The sequence below is a fragment of the Drosophila serrata genome, unplaced genomic scaffold, assembly GCF_035046125.1.
Source record: "Drosophila serrata isolate PLE 108 unplaced genomic scaffold, ASM3504612v1 contig_184, whole genome shotgun sequence".
Lineage (NCBI taxonomy): Eukaryota > Metazoa > Arthropoda > Insecta > Diptera > Drosophilidae > Drosophila > Drosophila serrata.
This window is the reverse complement of record NW_028257082.1, coordinates 5792428-5809724: the sequence shown is the minus strand read 5'-3', so window position 1 is coordinate 5809724 and position 17297 is coordinate 5792428. Positions and strand designations below refer to the sequence as shown.

Here is a 17297-nt window from a genome sequence, read left to right as displayed (position 1 = left end):
CTAGAATAAGCTAAACAATTTTTAAAAAATGCGAAAAAACAAGCTACACCCAAATATGAGAAAACACGAAACATATAATATATATTATTATATTATATGAATATGTTTTTATTAAAGAAAGTCTTAAAAATATGTTTTTAAAGTAAGCACTTAAAACAAATTAGTTAATATTTCATCAATTCCTTCATGTTGTTCGTCGCCGAGTGTTCGGCAATGAACAAACAAAGCGCTGCTTCCTGATCCTGAGTCTTGCAACACTTAGCCGGAAAATTTATTTTTTGCGATTCAGCAACTGATCTCATTGATAAAATGTGCTTTTTCGATGCCGCATGCTGCCTGATTTCAAAAATTTTGGCTGATATTGTCGACTTACAGTAGCAACAATATGCTTTGGTTCCTTCTCCTCGCACTTAAATTCGTTGTTTTGGAGCCAAGCATCCCGAAAAATCTGTTTATATATAACTTTCGGCATTTTGAGGACACGCTTTACCTATTTTCACAACACAACAAAATTATTGGTGGTAACACTTCAGCCAACAAATCGATCTCCGATGACACTTTCGATTAGAAATAAGTTCACGATCACATAAAATGCACATAACCATCGGAAAAAAAGAACAAACTCCAATATTTTCATGCTATAAAGCATATTTTTCGTAAAAAACATTCCGTGGATGTCAAAAATACATAAAAAGCTAAAATATGCTAGATGAATTTTAAAATAAGCTATATTTCAAGCTATAAGCTAGATGGAAATTTTTCAAGCTTTTCTAGTTTCAAATATGCTAGAACTAGCTTATAATAAGCTAACCTGGCAACACTGGAACACACACTCACACTACACAATATATAGACAACACCAAAAGAAGTTGCTAATTTTGTAACGATGATCTTGAACTTTATTTAGCGATCTTTGTATTTATATGTGTATGTATGTATCGTATGTATGGATCTGTATTTGTATTCTCCTATATGAGCTTGATCTTTTTTTTTTAAATTGTATCCGTGGATCATACAATCAACCAACCAACCAACCAATCAATCAATCAAATCAAACAACCAACCAACAACAAACCAACCAACCAAGCAGCCAGCCAGCCAACTAAAGATCTTGCAAATCATAAAAAATCACACAACCACTGTGCGCAGATGCTGAACTTTATGAGGCGCGAAAAATGCCAGACGTGCAGCGAGCGTGCAACTAGTATTTAAGCATATACCACGTAGTCACTAAACAAAACAAATTAAACTTAAATCCAAGGAATATAACAATGTATTACCTACCACTATAGTGCATGTGACCATTTTATTTGTACAGCTGATGTATCTATAGAGATCCGTGTTATCATCGGCCGCCGCCTTCAGTGGCTCGATCAGTAGTTATCTATACATATTAAGTTTCAAAGAAATAACGCATAAATTTAAAACAATTGATAATTTAATAAAAACCATAATAATAAATGATGTGAAACATTTGTGAGCAAATGAAAACCCCACCATATGCATTTCAATTTTATTCCATTTATTCATGTTTAAAGTTTTCCAAAATACTTTTGGGAGTCTCGAATAGTTTGAATATTGAAAAGTTGTTTTCGTAGCATAAATATATCTTTGGGTTAAAAATGTCTCCCTATTGGCAGGTTTTTTGGTACAAAGAATTTACCAACCGACTAACTTATTGAAAGCTGGCTTAACTGAGTATATACATAGATTTTTGCTTTAGTTATTAGTAGTTTTAGGGGTCCAAAACTATTTTTTTGCGGTCTTTAGTTTTGTATATTTATTTTAAACTCTTGGTAGCGAGTATTTTCAAACTGGATAGGTACTTCGACAACACCATAAAATACTTGCCGAAAGTGTTATTACCTTACTTTACCTCGGTGCTATAACCCTAAAATTATTCATACAAAATCCTTAACAATATAATAACATATTAATATGTACTTAGTAAGGCAAGTTAACAAGCTAGTAACTCAAACACACCCATCATTTACAGTCGTCAATTTCTTGACTTAATTATCAATAATTAAAGGAAAAAATTGTAAAGTATTAGGAAAGACTATTTATCCTAAAAACTGCTTAAAAGAGACTTATGTTAGGGCAGCAAGAAAGGTCATTTATTTATTGTGAGCTCTGATTGTATATAACTTCAATAGAAATTAAAAATTCTGCAGAACCAATAAGGTGTTTCACCAAATTAGTAATACCACAAGTTCCTAAAACCAAATGCAGTTAATTATTTGAAAAATAAATAAGAAAAGAAGGGAATAAAGAAACTATGAAAGCGTTAATTGGATTGCTCACTCGACTGTCGTAATTATAAAATGCTTATACCTATACTTGCAGTCAGACAACCACGGAAGAGCCGGCAAAACCACGAGTATTGCGTTTCACCTGGTCCATGAAGACAACTTCGCCACTGATGCCCGATCAGATAATGCAAAAGATCCGGGAAGTGTTGGACCAAAACAACTGTGACTATGAACAGCGCGAGCGGTAAGTAACAACAGTCACTCCTTAGTTAGAGTTAAATTTAATTCGTATTCCATCTATTCTAGATTTGTCCTCTGGTGCGTGCATGGAGATCCCAATACCGACTCCCTGGTGCAGTGGGAAATTGAGGTGTGCAAGCTGCCACGCCTGTCCCTGAATGGAGTTCGATTCAAGCGAATTTCCGGTAACTAAATTATAGTTTATTTAATGTTAATCGATTTCATAACAAAATATATTTTCTATATAACTAACCAGGCACCAGCATTGGCTTCAAGAACATTGCGTCTCGCATTGCTTTTGACCTCCGGCTGTGACTTAACCAAACGAACAACGAGGGGAATGCTGCCGCCGCCGCCGCCTCAGGGGCCACCGAGCCGCCCGACAACATCTCCACCGCCGCCACAAACTGTCGGAGAGCCAGCAACGACAGCACCTCCCGGCTGTCGGAGCTCTCGCTGCTGTGCCGCTCGTTAACTAGTCAGCAGGGGGGCTCTCAGCGGCGGAAGAAAAGCAGGCTGTCCACGGGCGGCAGCGAAGATCAAAAGAAATCCAACTCGTTGCTGTCGGCGTTTCAAATGTATTCACCGTTTAGTTCTAAGGAGAACCTGCAGTCCAGTGAAGAGGTGCAAGACCTTCAGGTGATTGACACCCAGCCTGGTCACTCGATAGATGTACCCCTGTACCAAGCTGACTTTAATCCAATTAATCCGATTTTGGAAGAGGAGCCCGCCGATATCGCGGATAATAAAAGGAGTGACAAAGGTGGCGGAGATGGAGATGGTGCTGGTAGCAGTGGACACAAGAGCAAAGGCGATGGCGGCGGCAATCGTTTGAAGCGAAACATCAAGCACACTGGGAGTTTAATTGTGCGTAAATTGACGTCGGCCAGGCAAGGCGACACGGACAAAAAGGGAGGTGCGACTGGAAAGAAGGAAAAGGAGCAGCAGGAAACGGCAGGAACGGATAAGGAGAAACCAAGCAACAGCAAGCCGGAAGGAAAGATAGCCATGCTACGCACCACAACCCTCTAATGCAATGGAACATGGCTGCGTGGCATGGAAATCAACTTGAATTGTGGGTCTGTTTGTATGGATCCCTGCTGGAATCTCAAAAAAACAAAAAAAATATGAATGTTAGCATCTCTCTCTGTAGATGGAACGTATAGAATATATATAACTACACATAACAATCAAGCGCAGACAAACTCCTCCTCTATCTATCAACACTGACATGCATTAGCACCCACATACATAGATACGCACATATTTACATACGTTAATTAATAGGGAACTAGTTAATGGGCCAGCACAAGAGCATTGGTCAATAGCGAGAGCAGGAGCGGAGGCAGGAGCAGAGCTGAAAGATACACAAGTGAATAACTAAAGGGTAACAGACAGAAACACACAACACTCAATAAAACAATAACAATAAATATATTAACATGAAACCAATCAACGCTCTATAAACTGCATTTATGTGCCGATATATCCAGTAAACAATTTTGCTTGGCAAACAAACAAAACGATCAAAGAACACAATATATAACATAGATATCCAAACTCGGGTTGTTTCATTTTAAACCATATTTTTCAATAAAAAGAGAAAGAATAAGGCACGAGGTATGTTTAATATAAAATGTATTCATGATAGCCAAAGTTCTTCTTCTACTGTATCGGGATGTGTTGTTGAATCCCAAGACACCAACACCAACACCAACACCAACACGAACACGAACACCATTAATTGTAATTATTAGGCTCGTGCTCGGGAATACGTATATAGTTGGTACTTACATACCAATAGATTTTGGTTAACTTCCCTCGATTTGAACCGTTCATAGAACATTACACACACCACACAGAGACACAACAAATGTATGTATATTACTCTGTTAGGGCTACAAGTTCACAACATATAAAAAAATGAATTTTGAAACATGCAAGCTCAGATGCAATTGTGGCCAATTGTTACCTAGTTTCCACTAAGTTCAACTTAGCCCCGAGAAAAAGACGAGCCGTTGTGAAGCAGATTTTTACGAAGCATATATGTCGATTCAAATGCAGTTGATGTTACGAAAGTAAAGTAAATGGGTAAATGTTGAACGAGGAGCGATCAACGATCTCAAGTGAGATGTAGAAAAAAGACGACCATTTATCCAAGTTGTGGAGGCTCAAAAAAAAAAAGAAGAAAATAATAATAAAAACCAGTCTATATAGATACCAAACATATATACATATAGTTGCACATCACGTTGTCTTCATCATGATTGTAACGCATTTCTGTAATTCTTATGTAACCTTCGAGAAAAGCATGCATCGTTTTATATATACATATTTGTTGTTGTTAAATGACAGCTAATTGAAACTTATTAATAATTACTAGACTAGGCAGGCAGAACAGAACACGCATAAACCACACATAAGTATATAATACATGCATAATAAATATATAAAGCAAGCTTATTGAAATAATACATATATATGTACGCCGAAAGATATCCTCAAGTAGAGCGCTGGACCCACTCCCCCGTCCCCAGAATGCACATCTATCTTTGTGCTAAAACTACACGTTAATCATGTTTTTTATTTTTTGTTGTCGGCCAGTTAAAATGTATGTTTTGGCACGCCCAGATCCAAACTGCACAATATACGATAGTTGTATTCTCATTTCTGATATTTATTTCCCATTTTCCAACGGTTAAGTTGATGTAAAACAAAAGCGAATGATTTGAAAGATTAATTGATAACACCACTAAATCAGAAATAAAAAGGATAAAGCCGTTTATAGAATTTACGAATAATCATGTTGTAAGAATATCTGATATACATACATACATAGATGTTTTAATTAATAAATACGAAATGGCATAACTATAATTAGTGTTCGTTTTTTTGCGTACAAATAATTTAAGTGCCTGCCTGCCGGTCGGTCGGTAAGTCTTTTGGTTAGAGTGGCATGTGCGATGCGAGAAGAAGTTGTAACCTGGTTGGTGTGCTGAAGTGCTGGGAATTCTCAGAGCTCGTCATCAAGGTTGAAGTCTTCCGGTGGGAAATCGCCAACTGTCACAGATAAAGGTGACACAAAGCCACCGTAATTGGGGGCACAGCTAAAGTACGCCTTGCCAGCGACGCTGTAAGAGTAAATAGAAATAAATTACTATTTAAGATTGGGTTTGGTACTGTCTTAAAATACGAAAGATACTTAGTTTTTAACTTTAGTTAATTAATGTTTGGTTATCATATGTTACAATGTTTTTGCTTGATGTCTAACTTCGAAGCTTACGGAAACGAATTCTTTAAGGCTTTTTTACATATTGCTCTGGGTAAGAGCATCCCAAACTGACACTCCTTATAAATAGTTAATACCTTCCATTGTTCTTGCCCAGCGGCTCATCGTATTCTATTCCAATGAAATGACCATTTTTCCCCTCCAGTTGGCCATTGTATCTGATCGTTCCACGCCGCGTGGGATTGCCTGGAACGGTGACCTGAAACGAAAAGTGGTTACTTTAGCTTACTTTAGAGCTAAAATCTCACTAGATTACCTCGCATCTGGCTCCAATGACGCACAGTTCTGCCCTCTTTTGGATCTCCTCTGCCTGGAGGCGCCTCTTCTCCTCCGCCTGCTGCATCTCCTCCTCGTTGTATTTTCCCAGTCGATTCTGTTTGAGGTAATTACGTACGGAATCGGTCCGCTGTTCATACTGATCCTTGGTTAGTTCGAATTTCTCGACGGCAGCGCTGTCGAAACAGAAGCTCGCAAAGCTGTCGATGACGTGCAGGCGGAGGCCATCGCTGTTGGCATAGTAACCCAGTAGGGCGTCGTTGTTGTCCAGCGTGGATAAGCAGGTGTCACCTTTGTAGACCTCCACCTTCATGGTGCCAGCACAGCCGCCCGTCAGTATCTCCAGCTTGCTCTAGGGAAAACACATTCTTGAACAAATTGCCATATGTTTACTCTCTAGTTCACATACCTTTAGCTGAGCTACTGTTAGATCCTTGGCGAACTTCACCTGGAAGGCGACGGCGTCATTGTGCGAATTGGACACATTTGCCACGATGAAATCCGATTTACCCGGCTCAGTTATCAGCGCCATCCTGCGATTCTTTGGAAATGTAACTAAGTTGAGGAGAGATTGCTTTCTAAATTTCACCAGTAAAAACCGGGTGTTACAATTATAGGCTATATTGATCTGGAGAAATTCTGACTAATAAGCCATGTTGTCGGTAAGCAAAAAACGCGTTAGGGCTATTTAGGAAATGCCAAAAGCTTTCAGAAAAATACCAAAGAAATACTAATATCTGTCTAATAAAATTGTTATTTATATTTAAATATTTGGAAAAAGGAAAATACTCATTTTTAAAAATTAAAACTTAATAAAAAAAGATGCACACGAAAATATAGATTTGAAGAATGCAAATATTTTTTAAGCCTTCTTGAGAGCTTTGATGAATGAATAATAAAAAATTAAAAAACAAATTTACACGTATTTTCAAAATTCATATTAATTCATATCAATCTTTCCCCTATAGTACTTCTCTTCCAATATACATATATATTATTCAGAAAAACAAACATTCTTTCTTCCGTGATATATCAAGTGTATTTTGTGCCTGGCATCTTATAAATATATATCTATTTTTTGGTGTTGTGTGATTATGTGCAGTCTATTCGTTCGCTTCAGTCCTTTAATTATTCGATCTTAAGAGGCGGCTAGAATGTAAGGTCTAATGTCCTCCACATCCAGGAGTTGCTCCGGAGCCACCTGCTCGCCGCACATGGGACACTCGCCATTCTCCGACAGAATGCTGTAATGCGGACAGCGGTAACTATATGATTTTAATTTACATATTTTAATCTATGAGCTTACTTCTCCATCTCGGCCCGGAAGCAGAGAAAGTCACACTGCGGACAGGAGGTCATGAGCTGCTTGATAATGTGCTGACCCGTGGCAATGCAGATGGGCAGCGTAGTTTTGCAGCTGTAGCAGGTTACATCCATGTTGGCCAGGTTGGAGTCGCATATGGGGCACTCCATGGTCTCGTCGTCGATCTCATCCCTGAGCTGCTTGATACCCTTGGGAGCCTTGCGAACAATTGACTCGATCTTCTTCGAATAGCGGGGATCTAGCTGGTTTCTGTAGTCCGGACGCATCAGAGTGGAGGCATAGGTGAACGCCGACTTTTTGAGACCAGCTCGATGACACTCAATCACCGTGGAGGTAAGTATGGGAATAATATCTGCAGATGGAATACAAAGTATATCAGTCATAATCATTTACAGTTCTTACAGATACAGCTCTTACGCTCTGGAAACTGTGAGATACAGGCGGCAACCTGGACGAGCAGTTTGGCGGCCAGCAGATGGTTGCCCAATTTAACGTGAATCCTCACCAGGGTGTAGCGATGCAGCAGGATGAACTGGTGGCGCATCTCGGCCGTTACAGACAGATTGTTGCGGCGCAGCTCCTGGTACATTGAGTATAGCAGATCCCTAGCTGATTTGTAGTTGCCAGCGAGTTGCTCTTGGTTGGCAATAATAACAGCCGTCTTGGCCGCATCCTTGTAGTGCTTTCTGGCCATGTATAAACGGAACAGATACCGCGGATCCTTGGGAACTCCATCAACTTCGCCCAGCAGAAATTCAATGAGCTGCGAGGCCAGTTGTTCGTTATTTGACGTGGCCACACAATCAATTGCCAAGGAAAGGGAGACCTGCTCCTCGTTGTTAAACGCCGAAGCCTTTAGCAGAAACCTCAAGGCCTTGGTAAACTCCCTGGCTAGGAAGTAGTACTTTCCCGCCAGCAATGTGTACTTCTCACCCTCGAAGTAATGGGCCAGCGCCAGATAGTCAGAGGACTTGGCGTTCTCATAACGTTCTAGCAGCTCACCATGGCGGCGCAGCTTGTTATGACGCTGGGCAAGGGCAAAGGCCTCCTCCACGCAGCCGCATATGACGAGAAACTGCAGAGCTTGCTCCACGTCGCCGATCTTTTGGTAGAACTTGGCCAGCAGCTTGGCCGAATCCATTGAACGCGACTCTAATACGATTTCAGAGGCCGAATGGGGATCGCAAAGGTGGTCCAGATAGATTCGGACACAGGCATCCAAGTCACCGGCCACGCGATAACTTCGTATAGCTTCCTCAAAGTGGCCATCGTTCTCTTTGGCCTTGGCATAGGCCGCATGCAGTTTTGTGCTCTTCACCTTGGGCAGCACATTGTTGGCCTTGTGCCACATCTTCAAAGCAATGTAATGGCCACAGGCCTCGTCATAGAAACCACCGCGTTCATACAGACCCGCGGCCTCGGTTAAGTGGCCCACGGTGGCCAACAATTCAGCACAGTCGAAAAGCAGCTGCTTGTCCTCCAGCTCCACAGCATATTGGATCTTTAAAAAATAGTTTTTCGGTTATTTCTATTTGGATTTATTTTGGGTTATTACTCACCCCCCGCCTAAAGTCCCCTGCTCTGATAGAAGTCCTAGCAATGCCCATTTTGCATAGACGCACATGCTCTTCGTACTCAGGGGAGCTTTCCATTGTGGCCGGCTGTTCGGTGTCCTTGCTGTTGATCAAATCTTCCTTGTATCCCTTCTCATAGTGATACAGGGCATCTGCATAGTTGCCACTGAAGAAGAACAGTCTATTAAGAACTAGGATTAAATATAATAAGTTGATTGACCCACGTGAACTCCAGCTGCTGGGCATACTCCCTAGCTATATAAGGCACTTCTTGCGGATCGTGCTTATGAGCCAGGAGTAGCGCCTGATCCCACTGCAAAAGGTCGCGAGACAGCTCCAAGGCGGCCCTGGTATAAACTCCTTTAAGCATGTGCTCCTTGGCCTGCTCGTACTGGGCCAAAAGCATGCAGCAGCAGCCGATAAGCATGTCTAGGTCCTCAACGTAACGTAACTCAGACAAAGCATTAACCAGAGCCGCTTCACCCAACTGGCGGTAGGCTCTAATGGCTAAAAGATTGAATTAAAAATCTGAAGTAAAAAGAAACACTTATCTCACCAATATCCGGCTCCAGATCAGCAATGGCCTGCTCCCCAAACTCTCGCCAGGCGCTGCTCAGGTTCATTTGCTTGCACAGCTTGTAGGCCTCGTCATAGTTCCTTAATCTTAGAAGCACCTGAAGATTAGCTGTCTGGCTATTGCTGGGATTCACCACATGGGTGCTGAGAGATTGGGTCGCATACTGGCCACCATCCACATGGAGCGCCATTTCCCCGCCGCACAGAAGCAGCGGGAACTGCCCCGGATTCAGCTTGGACTCTCCCACCTTCAAGGTATGCGTACCTTGCACAGAGTGACGCACAAAGATATGTGTGTTTACGATCCTTGCATCGTAGCTGATGAAAATGTTTGGCTGCGTGAGATCCCACAGACAGCCCATACACTGTTTGGGCATTTCGGGTATGAGCAGGGCCTCCTCGACGGCGGGCAGGAACAGATAGCCTTGGGCATGGTCGTCGATGAAGATGGTCTTGGTGCCTTCAATGTCCATAAACAACTGCCGGATGCCCATGCTGTGACGATATATAGTGCAGCTATCCCACTTCTCCAGCGAAAAGAAGACCAGGTGACCGATCTGAAATAGCCAACAAAAAATGAGCATCTGAATACCTTTTTAGTTGTAAGCTGGACTTACATCGGTGGCAAAGATTAGCATCTCTTGGCTGAGGGTAAAACATGTGATCACCGCATCGCTGGGCATGTTGGGCAGGGCGTTAGGAAACACCGCCTGCAGCTTGTCCTTGCAGTTGGGATTGTCGGTGGTAATTGCCTGCAAGATTAGCTGAGGCGGGCAAAGGGCAGCACAGTAATCCGCATTTAGCCTCATGGACTCTATGGTTCTCGGAAAGTCTCGCTCATTTAGTGGGTGAGGCTCGTCGCCCAGGCTCTTGCCGAGATCATAGAACCAGACGTGCTTGTCGATGCCTGCCGCAAAATTATAAGGCCCCACAGCCATAAAGGTGGGCTCTCCCTCCAGTGGCAGACGGAAGGGCAGCGACTTGGACTTGTCCGGTGCGTACACGTAGATGGACACCTCGGCCAGACTACTTAGCATCACAATCCGTGGGGCAGATACGGCGAACAGGTGCGGCAGCTTGGTTACATAGATGTAGACAGTGCCACTGTTTGTAGTTACTGCCAGCAGCTGGCCATCAGGTGACCAGTCGATCATTTGAACGCCAGCATGATCCGGCACCGTGATGATGCGCTCCGTTTCCTGAAGATTCGTGATTGAGTGAATCTTGATGCTACTTAAAACATCAGGAGAAGAAATGAGAAACTGAGACGCCAGATATATTCACCACTCACCTGTCATCTCCGCATGAAGCTACAATATCCAAGGTTGGGCAGTAGGCCAATCCCGTCAACGTATCCTTGTGGTTCTTCACCTGCCACAGCTCCTGGCCCACGTCCTTGGGATGGGTGGAAATGGCCACCACATGACCGTTGGAGAAGCCAAGCAGTATGTAGCCATCGCCAAACCATTTGTGCTGCATCAGTGACCCGTATCGGCTCTGAAAACCCAGCTCCGTGGGATTCTCTGGCTCAGGGAGGTAGTAGAGGAACAGTGTCCGTTTGCCGATGATCATGCTGATGGCATTGTCCCCGGCAATGCGGTCGTCGTTAGCCATTTCGGCAAAGTACATGTCGGTGGGGGCGTCCCGTAGCTGGACAACTCGCACTGTATCCCCTTCCTCATTGCTCAGCGAGAAGCTCTTGTCCTCCGATCCCAGAGCAAGGAGGTTTTGAGCGGACCAGGCGCCGCAGGTGATCCGCTTGCTGTGCTTGCCCAGCACCGGCGTGGGTCGCTTTCCGCTGCGGTGGTTGTAGATTGCCAAATTGCCCCGACCCGTGCCCACGGCCAGAAGTTGTTGCTGCTTGGACCACAGGATGCAGGTGAGTGGATCCCGCAGGCCAGTTTCCACGCTGACCTTCTCCTGGCTGGTGTAGTCCCACAAAGTGATGTTTGGGGAGCCGCTGGTTATGATGCCCAGCAGGTCACCCTCCTGATCCCACGCAAATCCCGAGCAGAGTCTGGATAAGCAGAGGACATGTATAATTAAAGAACAGTTCTTTTTGGATCGATACCACCTTACCCTGCCAGGATAATGCGCTGCACAAGCTGCCCCTGGCGGTTGTACAAAGCCACGGAGCCATCTGTGCCCGTGGTAGCCAGCAGAGCCTTCTGCCAAATGAAGTAGACGTCGCCGATTCCGTGTGGTTCGTCATATTTGTACAATATCTTCTCAAAGGACATGTTTTACACTTCGAGATTGAGTTATTTCTACCTTTCTACAGATACATTCTGCGGTCTGCCATTTTCCGGGTTTTGTTTACGAGTTTTCCGTTACCATGGCAGCAGCGATCACAACTACAGGCAAACATTTGCAATTGTGTGTGTGTGCTTTTTGTGCACCTGTTGATTTCTGCAGTTTCAAGCCGGTTTTTATTCTTTATTATTCATAATCAATTTATTGTAGTCGAATTTATTTTAATTTAATTTCTTTAAAAAATATAAATACCAATTTATTGCGACATTCTTTTATTAAATAAAATTCAAATTTCAACTTGTTTGAGCCATTATTTTTGGCCTTAGCCAACACTGTAGACAGCTGTTTTTTCGCTAGTGACGTCACTGCTGCTCTCACATCTCTAACCAGCAGCTGTTTGTGCTTAGATTTGCAATAAATTCACAATTTACTTAATTTCTTCTAAAATATTAATTTAATTGTTTGCAAAGCGCTCCCCTAAGATGTCGGATGACTTGCCGGACCAGTTCGACCTGGTGGTCATAGGCACAGGTAATCTTTGGGCTATAAACTCCACATTAATCTGTCGATGACTCATGCGAGGGACGCCCTTTTTAGGTTTCATCGAGTCCTGCATTGCCGCGGCAGCCAGCAGAGTAGGGAAGTCAGTGCTGCACCTCGACCACAATGAGTACTACGGCGATGTTTGGGGCTCCTTTACCATCGACGGCCTGTGTGAGCGCTTGAGCAAGGAGTGCGGAGCCCACTCAACGTTGCGAAATTGCAGTTACACCTGGCACGGCTCGGAGAAGGAACCCGAGACGGAAGCCATGGAAGTCCAGGGCGGAGAACAGAAATGGAACCGTGAAACCATACTGGCCAAATCTCGTCGCTTTAGTCTGGATCTCTGCCCACGCATCCTGTACGCCTCTGGGGAGCTGGTGCGGCTACTCATTAAGTCGAACATCTGTCGCTACGCCGAGTTTCGAGCCGTGGATCATGTATGCATGCGGCACAACGGTGAGATCGTGTCAGTGCCCTGTTCCCGCAGCGATGTATTCAACACGAAAACGCTGACCATTGTGGAGAAGCGACTGCTGATGAAGTTCCTCACCGCTTGCAACGACTACGGCGAGGATAAGTGCAATGAGGACTCGCTGGCCTTCCGCGGCCGCACCTTTCTGGAGTACCTGCAGGCACAGCGGGTGACTGAGAAGATCTCTTCGTGCGTTATGCAGGCGATCGCTATGTGTGGACCCGACACCAGCTTCGAGGAGGGCATGCAGCGTACGCAGCGATTTCTGGGCAGTCTCGGTCGCTACGGCAACACACCCTTTCTCTTTCCCATGTACGGCTGCGGGGAGCTGCCGCAATGCTTCTGTCGATTGTGCGCCGTCTATGGTGGTATCTACTGCCTGAAGCGAACTGTGGAGGACATTGGTCTGGACGAAAATACAAAGGAATTTGTGCTGAGCAGCGCGGGGAAAACTGTGCGTGCCAAGAATGTGGTATCCGCTCCAGGTTATCCTCCCGTTTCCAGCGGCACTGAAATGAAGCCTCACATATCACGCGGCCTGTTCGTGTCTGCCAGTCCCTTGGGCAACGAAGAGCTCAATAAGGGCGGCGGTGGCGTGAATTTACTGCGACTTGTGGAGGCGGAAGGAGGACGAGAGGCCATCCTGATACAGCTGTCCCATTACACGGGGGCCTGTCCAGAGGGATTGTGTAAGTATCTGTGTGGGTTTTTCGTAATTAAACTCATGCTTAATGCACATTATCCACAGACATCTTTCACCTGACCACACCTGCTATAAGCGAGGATCCTGCCACCGATCTAGCTGCCTTCACTAGCCAACTCTTCGAGCAATCCGGCTCGGATATTATATTCAGCTCCTATTTCACAATTGCTACCCAATCCAGTACAAGTACCGCCGGCGAGCACATTTACTACACGGATGCGCCTACTTACGAGGTGGATTACGATGCTGCCATTGCTAATGCCCGGTGCATATTTGGCAAGCTTTTCGCTGACGCTGAATTCCTGCCGCGTGCCCCGGATCCTGAGGAGATTGTCGTGGATGGCGAGGACCCCAGTGCCTTAAACGAGCACAGTTTGCCCGAGGATTTGCGGGCGCAACTGAAGGACATGCAGCAGGCCACTCAGGAAATGGATATTCAAGACTAGATGGAGGAATAATTATAGGTCACAACGTTGCTGATAGGTTAAACGAAGTTTTAATCGAGTTTGTATACAATTCTTGCTTCATATATTCCTTTATATTTATTGTGTAAATTATTTATAATCGCTAAAAGTCTAGGTATATATAAATGTTTTTATGTGAGTGCTTCTGTGCATTTTGCTTTGAGAAATATATATATCTTTTCGAAAAATATGCATTCCATTGCGTATAAAAATGTATCTTTCCTCTTTTTTTGTTATCATTATTATTTTTTATAATTATTGCTTGACGACGGTTACTGTTTTGTTTTCGCACGACGACGACGACGAAACTAAGGGTAATCAAAGAGATTATTACAGTTAATAGTTAACGAGGGAAGAACGAAAATGGTAGTCTTATAAATTAGAATAAGGCTTGGGCAGTTGATTATGCCAGGCAGCTAAGAATACAAATTTTATTCGAACAGATCAATTGAATAGGGAAACCGAACTAAAATGTAATGCAAACGAAACGTGTAACAAAACAAATACCTAATGATTCGTGCTGGAAGGTTTTGCCGACGACGACGAATGCTCCTCTGACCACATATTTCATTTATGTTTTCACTGCATTTTACAATAAAGCTTTTGTGTTCTCCTTTCTTGTGATTTAAGGTTTTTTTCGGGGTCTTTCCTTTATATTGAATTCGCTCCGAATACGGATAACTACTTAACTATACAGCAAATGTATATGTTGGTAGCGTTCGGGACCTATTCAAGCTAAAGGAAAGAACCCTTTTGTGAGTTGAAATTGCCTTTTTAGTTGCCTTGCAAAATTTTGAGTTGCGTTGCTATATTCCTATATCTTAATTAGATTATTATTGATATTCTGCTGGCGTTTGCGCTTCGCGTTCATGGCGTCCACAATGGGCTGCCGCTTGGCATTGTATTTCTTGTTGAGCTGCTCGATCTCCAGCTCCATCTCGTGATCGATGTTGCACAGCCGCTGATTCAGATCGTCGAAGGTAAGGAACTTGAGGAACTCAAATTCGCCCTCTACATACGCATGTGACTGAGTGTGCATGTGCTGATTCTGATATGCGGGCGGTGGCTGTGCCGGTGCCGCCGCCGCTGCCGGTATTCCCTGCTGACCCAATGGGGCTGCGTTGCTCAGCAGTAGATTCTGCTGATTGTTGAGCGCTATGAGCTGTTCGTTCATCAGGGGGTAGGCCATGAGGACCTGCTGCTGCTGCTGGTGCTGCTGCAGACCATACTGATTGATGGCGGAGATCTGCTGGAACTGCATTTCCATGTTGTGTTCCCAGTTGTTCACATCGTTGGCCCCGCTGGCCAAATGCTGTTCCTCCTGTTCCTGCAGCTGCTGCTGCTGTTGTTGCTGCTGTTGCTCCGCTGCCGCCGGAGAGTACTCGGTGGCCATGGATTTGTCATCGCCGCGAGCATCGCTAGTATTCTTACGTTCAAAGTGTTCCAGGAACTGCGGTCTGTAGCGGTTACGCGGCTTCTGGTCGTCATTGCGTTTGGCCGTTGTGGAGTCGTCAGAGTCCGAGTTGATAACCATGGTGCCTGAATATGCAAGATAATAATAAACTTCTTACACTAATCTTTTGTTTATCAGCAATCTTACCCAAATTGGACTCCAGTTCCACCATGGTGCCGCTATCTACTGCTGCCACGTCCAGGGGAGAAGCAGCGGAGGTAGCCACTGCTCCAGCAACCGTGGGACCCGCTTCCTTTGCCATATTCCTCAGGCCGCCTGGTCCCAGAGTGCCCTCGTCTACGTCCTGCTCTGCATGCGCTATCATGGTGGCATCCGATTCCGAGGTCTGCTGACCGAACTTCTCCGGCACTAGAGTTCCCGGGTCCTCGATGAACACGTTGTCTAGTATGCTCTGCAGCATTCCGTTCTCCTGCGTGGGCAGATTCTTGGCCTGACTGGCACCCAGAATGCCGCCGGCACTTCGGTTCGCCCGCTGCTGCTCGCGAATGGCACAGGTCTCTTCAATCATCGGCTTCAAGATGGATCGATGCTTGGCATTCCGTATGAATTCGTGCTCCAGCAGCTCGGTGGCCGTGGCTCGATCGTCCGGTTCCTTGACCAAGCATTTGCTCACAAAGTCGATAAACTCGGTGGTCCAGCGGTCAGGCTCGCAGAACGAGGGTGGCGGCTTTTGGGGAATCATGAAGATAGCTCTCATGGGATGGATAAAACCGTACGGCGGTTTGCCCTCAGCCATTTCCAGGGCAGTGATACCCAGCGACCAGATGTCCGCCACGCAGTCGTATCCGATCTCCTCGATCACCTCCGGGGCCATCCAGAAGGGCGTACCAATGACTGTGTTTCGCTTGGCCATGGTGTCAGTCAGTTGGCCGGCCACACCAAAGTCGGCCAATTTGGCGTAGCCCTCGGTGTTGAGCAGGATGTTGGCCGCCTTGATGTCGCGATGGATCTTCCGGCGCAGGTGCAGGTAGACCAGGCCCTTGAGCGTGTCCGAAAGGATGGTGGCTATCTCATCCTCGGTGAGCGTCTTTTTACGGAGCCGCATGATGTCCGAGACACTGCCGGCACCGCAGTACTCCATGCAGATCCACAGGTCGTACTGCTTGAAGTAGGAGCCGTAGTAACGCACCACATACGGCGAATCGCACTGTTGCATAATGGAAATCTCCTTGATGATCTCGTGCAGGTCGGACTCGACCGGCACCAGCTTGATGGCCACGATGCTGCTGCTCTCCTTGTGCAGGGCCTTGTACACCGAGCCGTAGCTGCCCTCGCCCAGCTTGTACATGATGTCGAAGACCTTTTCCGGCGGCTGTAGAAGCGACTCCTCCGACAACTTCTTTAGCTCCCCGTTTGAGCTGGAAGACATGTTACCCGCCATCGTTCTGCCCTCCCGTTGCGGCCACACACTAACTCGAGCACTATTTTACGCGGACTTTTCAGATTTAGCACGAAAACACAAAGATAATTGTCAATTTACAGCGACATTTTCTCACACGCATTGGTTCTTTATTCCCTTCCCGTCCAGTGTTGGCTAGATGTCAGATCTGCGCTGCCGCATTATCCAACACACCACCCGCACAGACAGGTGCGGGGTTGCCAGATGGTCGTAGAGTTCTAATACAAAATGTAAACAAAGCCCCAGTGTTGAAATGTGGGTTTGGAAATATAGCCGATATGAAGGGTGGCGCGATTTTAAATTTAAATATTGAAGAAGACAATATATTTGTTTTTCATCCATATGATATACATTATTTGCCTTAATTTTTTATCTGTTTTCCCGCAAATTAGCTTTTAGAATGCAACATTTTGAACTGTTGGAGTATGAGCGTGTTATCTTAAGTCAGCCATTATCTG

The 17297-nt window shown here is 44.9% G+C and overlaps 6 protein-coding genes across 35 annotated transcripts in view; 3 read left to right on the top strand and 3 right to left on the bottom strand.

Moving 5' to 3' along the window:
- LOC110181223 (par-1) overlaps positions 1 to 5369 on the top strand; it is a 34777-nt gene extending 29408 nt beyond the window's left edge. For all 29 annotated transcript variants that reach the window (XM_086828417.1, XM_020950203.2, XM_020950063.2 and 26 more), the window contains 3 exons: positions 2347 to 2496; positions 2559 to 2677; positions 2749 to 5369. In XM_086828417.1, coding sequence (XP_086684543.1) covers positions 2347 to 2496; positions 2559 to 2677; positions 2749 to 2807 — 328 coding nt within the window. In that variant the 3' untranslated portion in view covers positions 2808 to 5369. The remainder of the gene's footprint in view (positions 1 to 2346; positions 2497 to 2558; positions 2678 to 2748) is intronic.
- LOC147644384 (uncharacterized) lies at positions 3069 to 5369 on the top strand. The gene has a single exon (XM_086828435.1). It carries the CDS (start codon positions 3069 to 3071, stop codon positions 3522 to 3524), a length of 456 nt encoding a protein of 151 aa, XP_086684561.1. The 3' UTR covers positions 3525 to 5369.
- Positions 5149 to 6791, bottom strand: Tbcb (tubulin-binding cofactor B). Its single transcript, XM_020950423.2, has 4 exons — positions 6467 to 6791; positions 6038 to 6409; positions 5859 to 5980; positions 5149 to 5623 (listed from the first exon to the last, which is right to left on the bottom strand). The coding sequence occupies exons 1-4, from the start codon at positions 6587 to 6589 to the stop codon at positions 5506 to 5508; spliced, it is 735 nt and encodes a 244-aa protein (XP_020806082.1). The 5' UTR covers positions 6590 to 6791; the 3' UTR covers positions 5149 to 5505.
- A 282-nt stretch (positions 6792 to 7073) lies between these two features.
- Positions 7074 to 11885, bottom strand: Oseg6 (intraflagellar transport protein Oseg6). Of its 2 annotated transcripts, none has more exons than XM_086828388.1 (9): positions 11611 to 11885; positions 10823 to 11548; positions 10149 to 10764; positions 9512 to 10088; positions 9180 to 9462; positions 8941 to 9121; positions 7799 to 8882; positions 7364 to 7733; positions 7074 to 7301 (listed from the first exon to the last, which is right to left on the bottom strand). In XM_086828388.1, the coding sequence occupies exons 1-9, from the start codon at positions 11769 to 11771 to the stop codon at positions 7196 to 7198; spliced, it is 4104 nt and encodes a 1367-aa protein (XP_086684514.1). In that variant the 5' UTR covers positions 11772 to 11885; the 3' UTR covers positions 7074 to 7195. The 2 variants fall into 2 exon arrangements, with proteins under 2 accessions (XP_086684514.1, XP_086684515.1); XM_086828389.1 differs by having other exon boundaries at positions 10149 to 10761.
- Positions 11886 to 12118: 233 nt separating this feature from the next.
- Positions 12119 to 14182, top strand: Rep (Rab escort protein). The gene is made up of 3 exons (XM_020944318.2): positions 12119 to 12315; positions 12382 to 13488; positions 13548 to 14182. Exons 1-3 carry the CDS (start codon positions 12267 to 12269, stop codon positions 13946 to 13948), a joined length of 1557 nt encoding a protein of 518 aa, XP_020799977.2. The 5' UTR covers positions 12119 to 12266; the 3' UTR covers positions 13949 to 14182.
- hpo (serine/threonine-protein kinase hippo) lies at positions 13983 to 17155 on the bottom strand. The gene is made up of 2 exons (XM_020944307.2): positions 15567 to 17155; positions 13983 to 15505 (listed from the first exon to the last, which is right to left on the bottom strand). Exons 1-2 carry the CDS (start codon positions 16819 to 16821, stop codon positions 14781 to 14783), a joined length of 1980 nt encoding a protein of 659 aa, XP_020799966.2. The 5' UTR covers positions 16822 to 17155; the 3' UTR covers positions 13983 to 14780.
- Positions 17156 to 17297: the final 142 nt, after the last annotated feature.

What these genes read in the sequence shown, in the direction of transcription:
- LOC147644384 (XM_086828435.1), top strand. Translation starts at nt 3,069, where the DNA reads ATGTATTCACCGTTTAGTTCTAAGGAGAACCTGCAGTCCAGTGAAGAG.
- Tbcb (XM_020950423.2), bottom strand. Translation starts at nt 6,589, where the DNA reads ATGGCGCTGATAACTGAGCCGGGTAAATCGGATTTCATCGTGGCAAAT. An exon ending in TAACAGTAGCTCAGCTAAAG is followed by an intron (nt 6,410 to 6,466) that starts GTATGTGAACTA and finishes TGTTTTCCCTAG; the next exon opens with AGCAAGCTGGAGATACTGAC. An exon ending in CTGGGCAAGAACAATGGAAG is followed by an intron (nt 5,624 to 5,858) that starts GTATTAACTATT and finishes TTACTCTTACAG; the next exon opens with CGTCGCTGGCAAGGCGTACT.
- Oseg6 (XM_086828388.1), bottom strand. Translation starts at nt 11,771, where the DNA reads ATGTCCTTTGAGAAGATATTGTACAAATATGACGAACCACACGGAATC. An exon ending in CAGCGCATTATCCTGGCAGG is followed by an intron (nt 11,549 to 11,610) that starts GTAAGGTGGTAT and finishes CTGCTTATCCAG; the next exon opens with ACTCTGCTCGGGATTTGCGT. An exon ending in GCTTCATGCGGAGATGACAG is followed by an intron (nt 10,765 to 10,822) that starts GTGAGTGGTGAA and finishes TGATGTTTTAAG; the next exon opens with TAGCATCAAGATTCACTCAA.
- Rep (XM_020944318.2), top strand. Translation starts at nt 12,267, where the DNA reads ATGTCGGATGACTTGCCGGACCAGTTCGACCTGGTGGTCATAGGCACA. An exon ending in CCTGGTGGTCATAGGCACAG is followed by an intron (nt 12,316 to 12,381) that starts GTAATCTTTGGG and finishes CGCCCTTTTTAG; the next exon opens with GTTTCATCGAGTCCTGCATT. An exon ending in GGCCTGTCCAGAGGGATTGT is followed by an intron (nt 13,489 to 13,547) that starts GTAAGTATCTGT and finishes CATTATCCACAG; the next exon opens with ACATCTTTCACCTGACCACA.
- hpo (XM_020944307.2), bottom strand. Translation starts at nt 16,821, where the DNA reads ATGGCGGGTAACATGTCTTCCAGCTCAAACGGGGAGCTAAAGAAGTTG. An exon ending in GGAACTGGAGTCCAATTTGG is followed by an intron (nt 15,506 to 15,566) that starts GTAAGATTGCTG and finishes TTGCATATTCAG; the next exon opens with GCACCATGGTTATCAACTCG.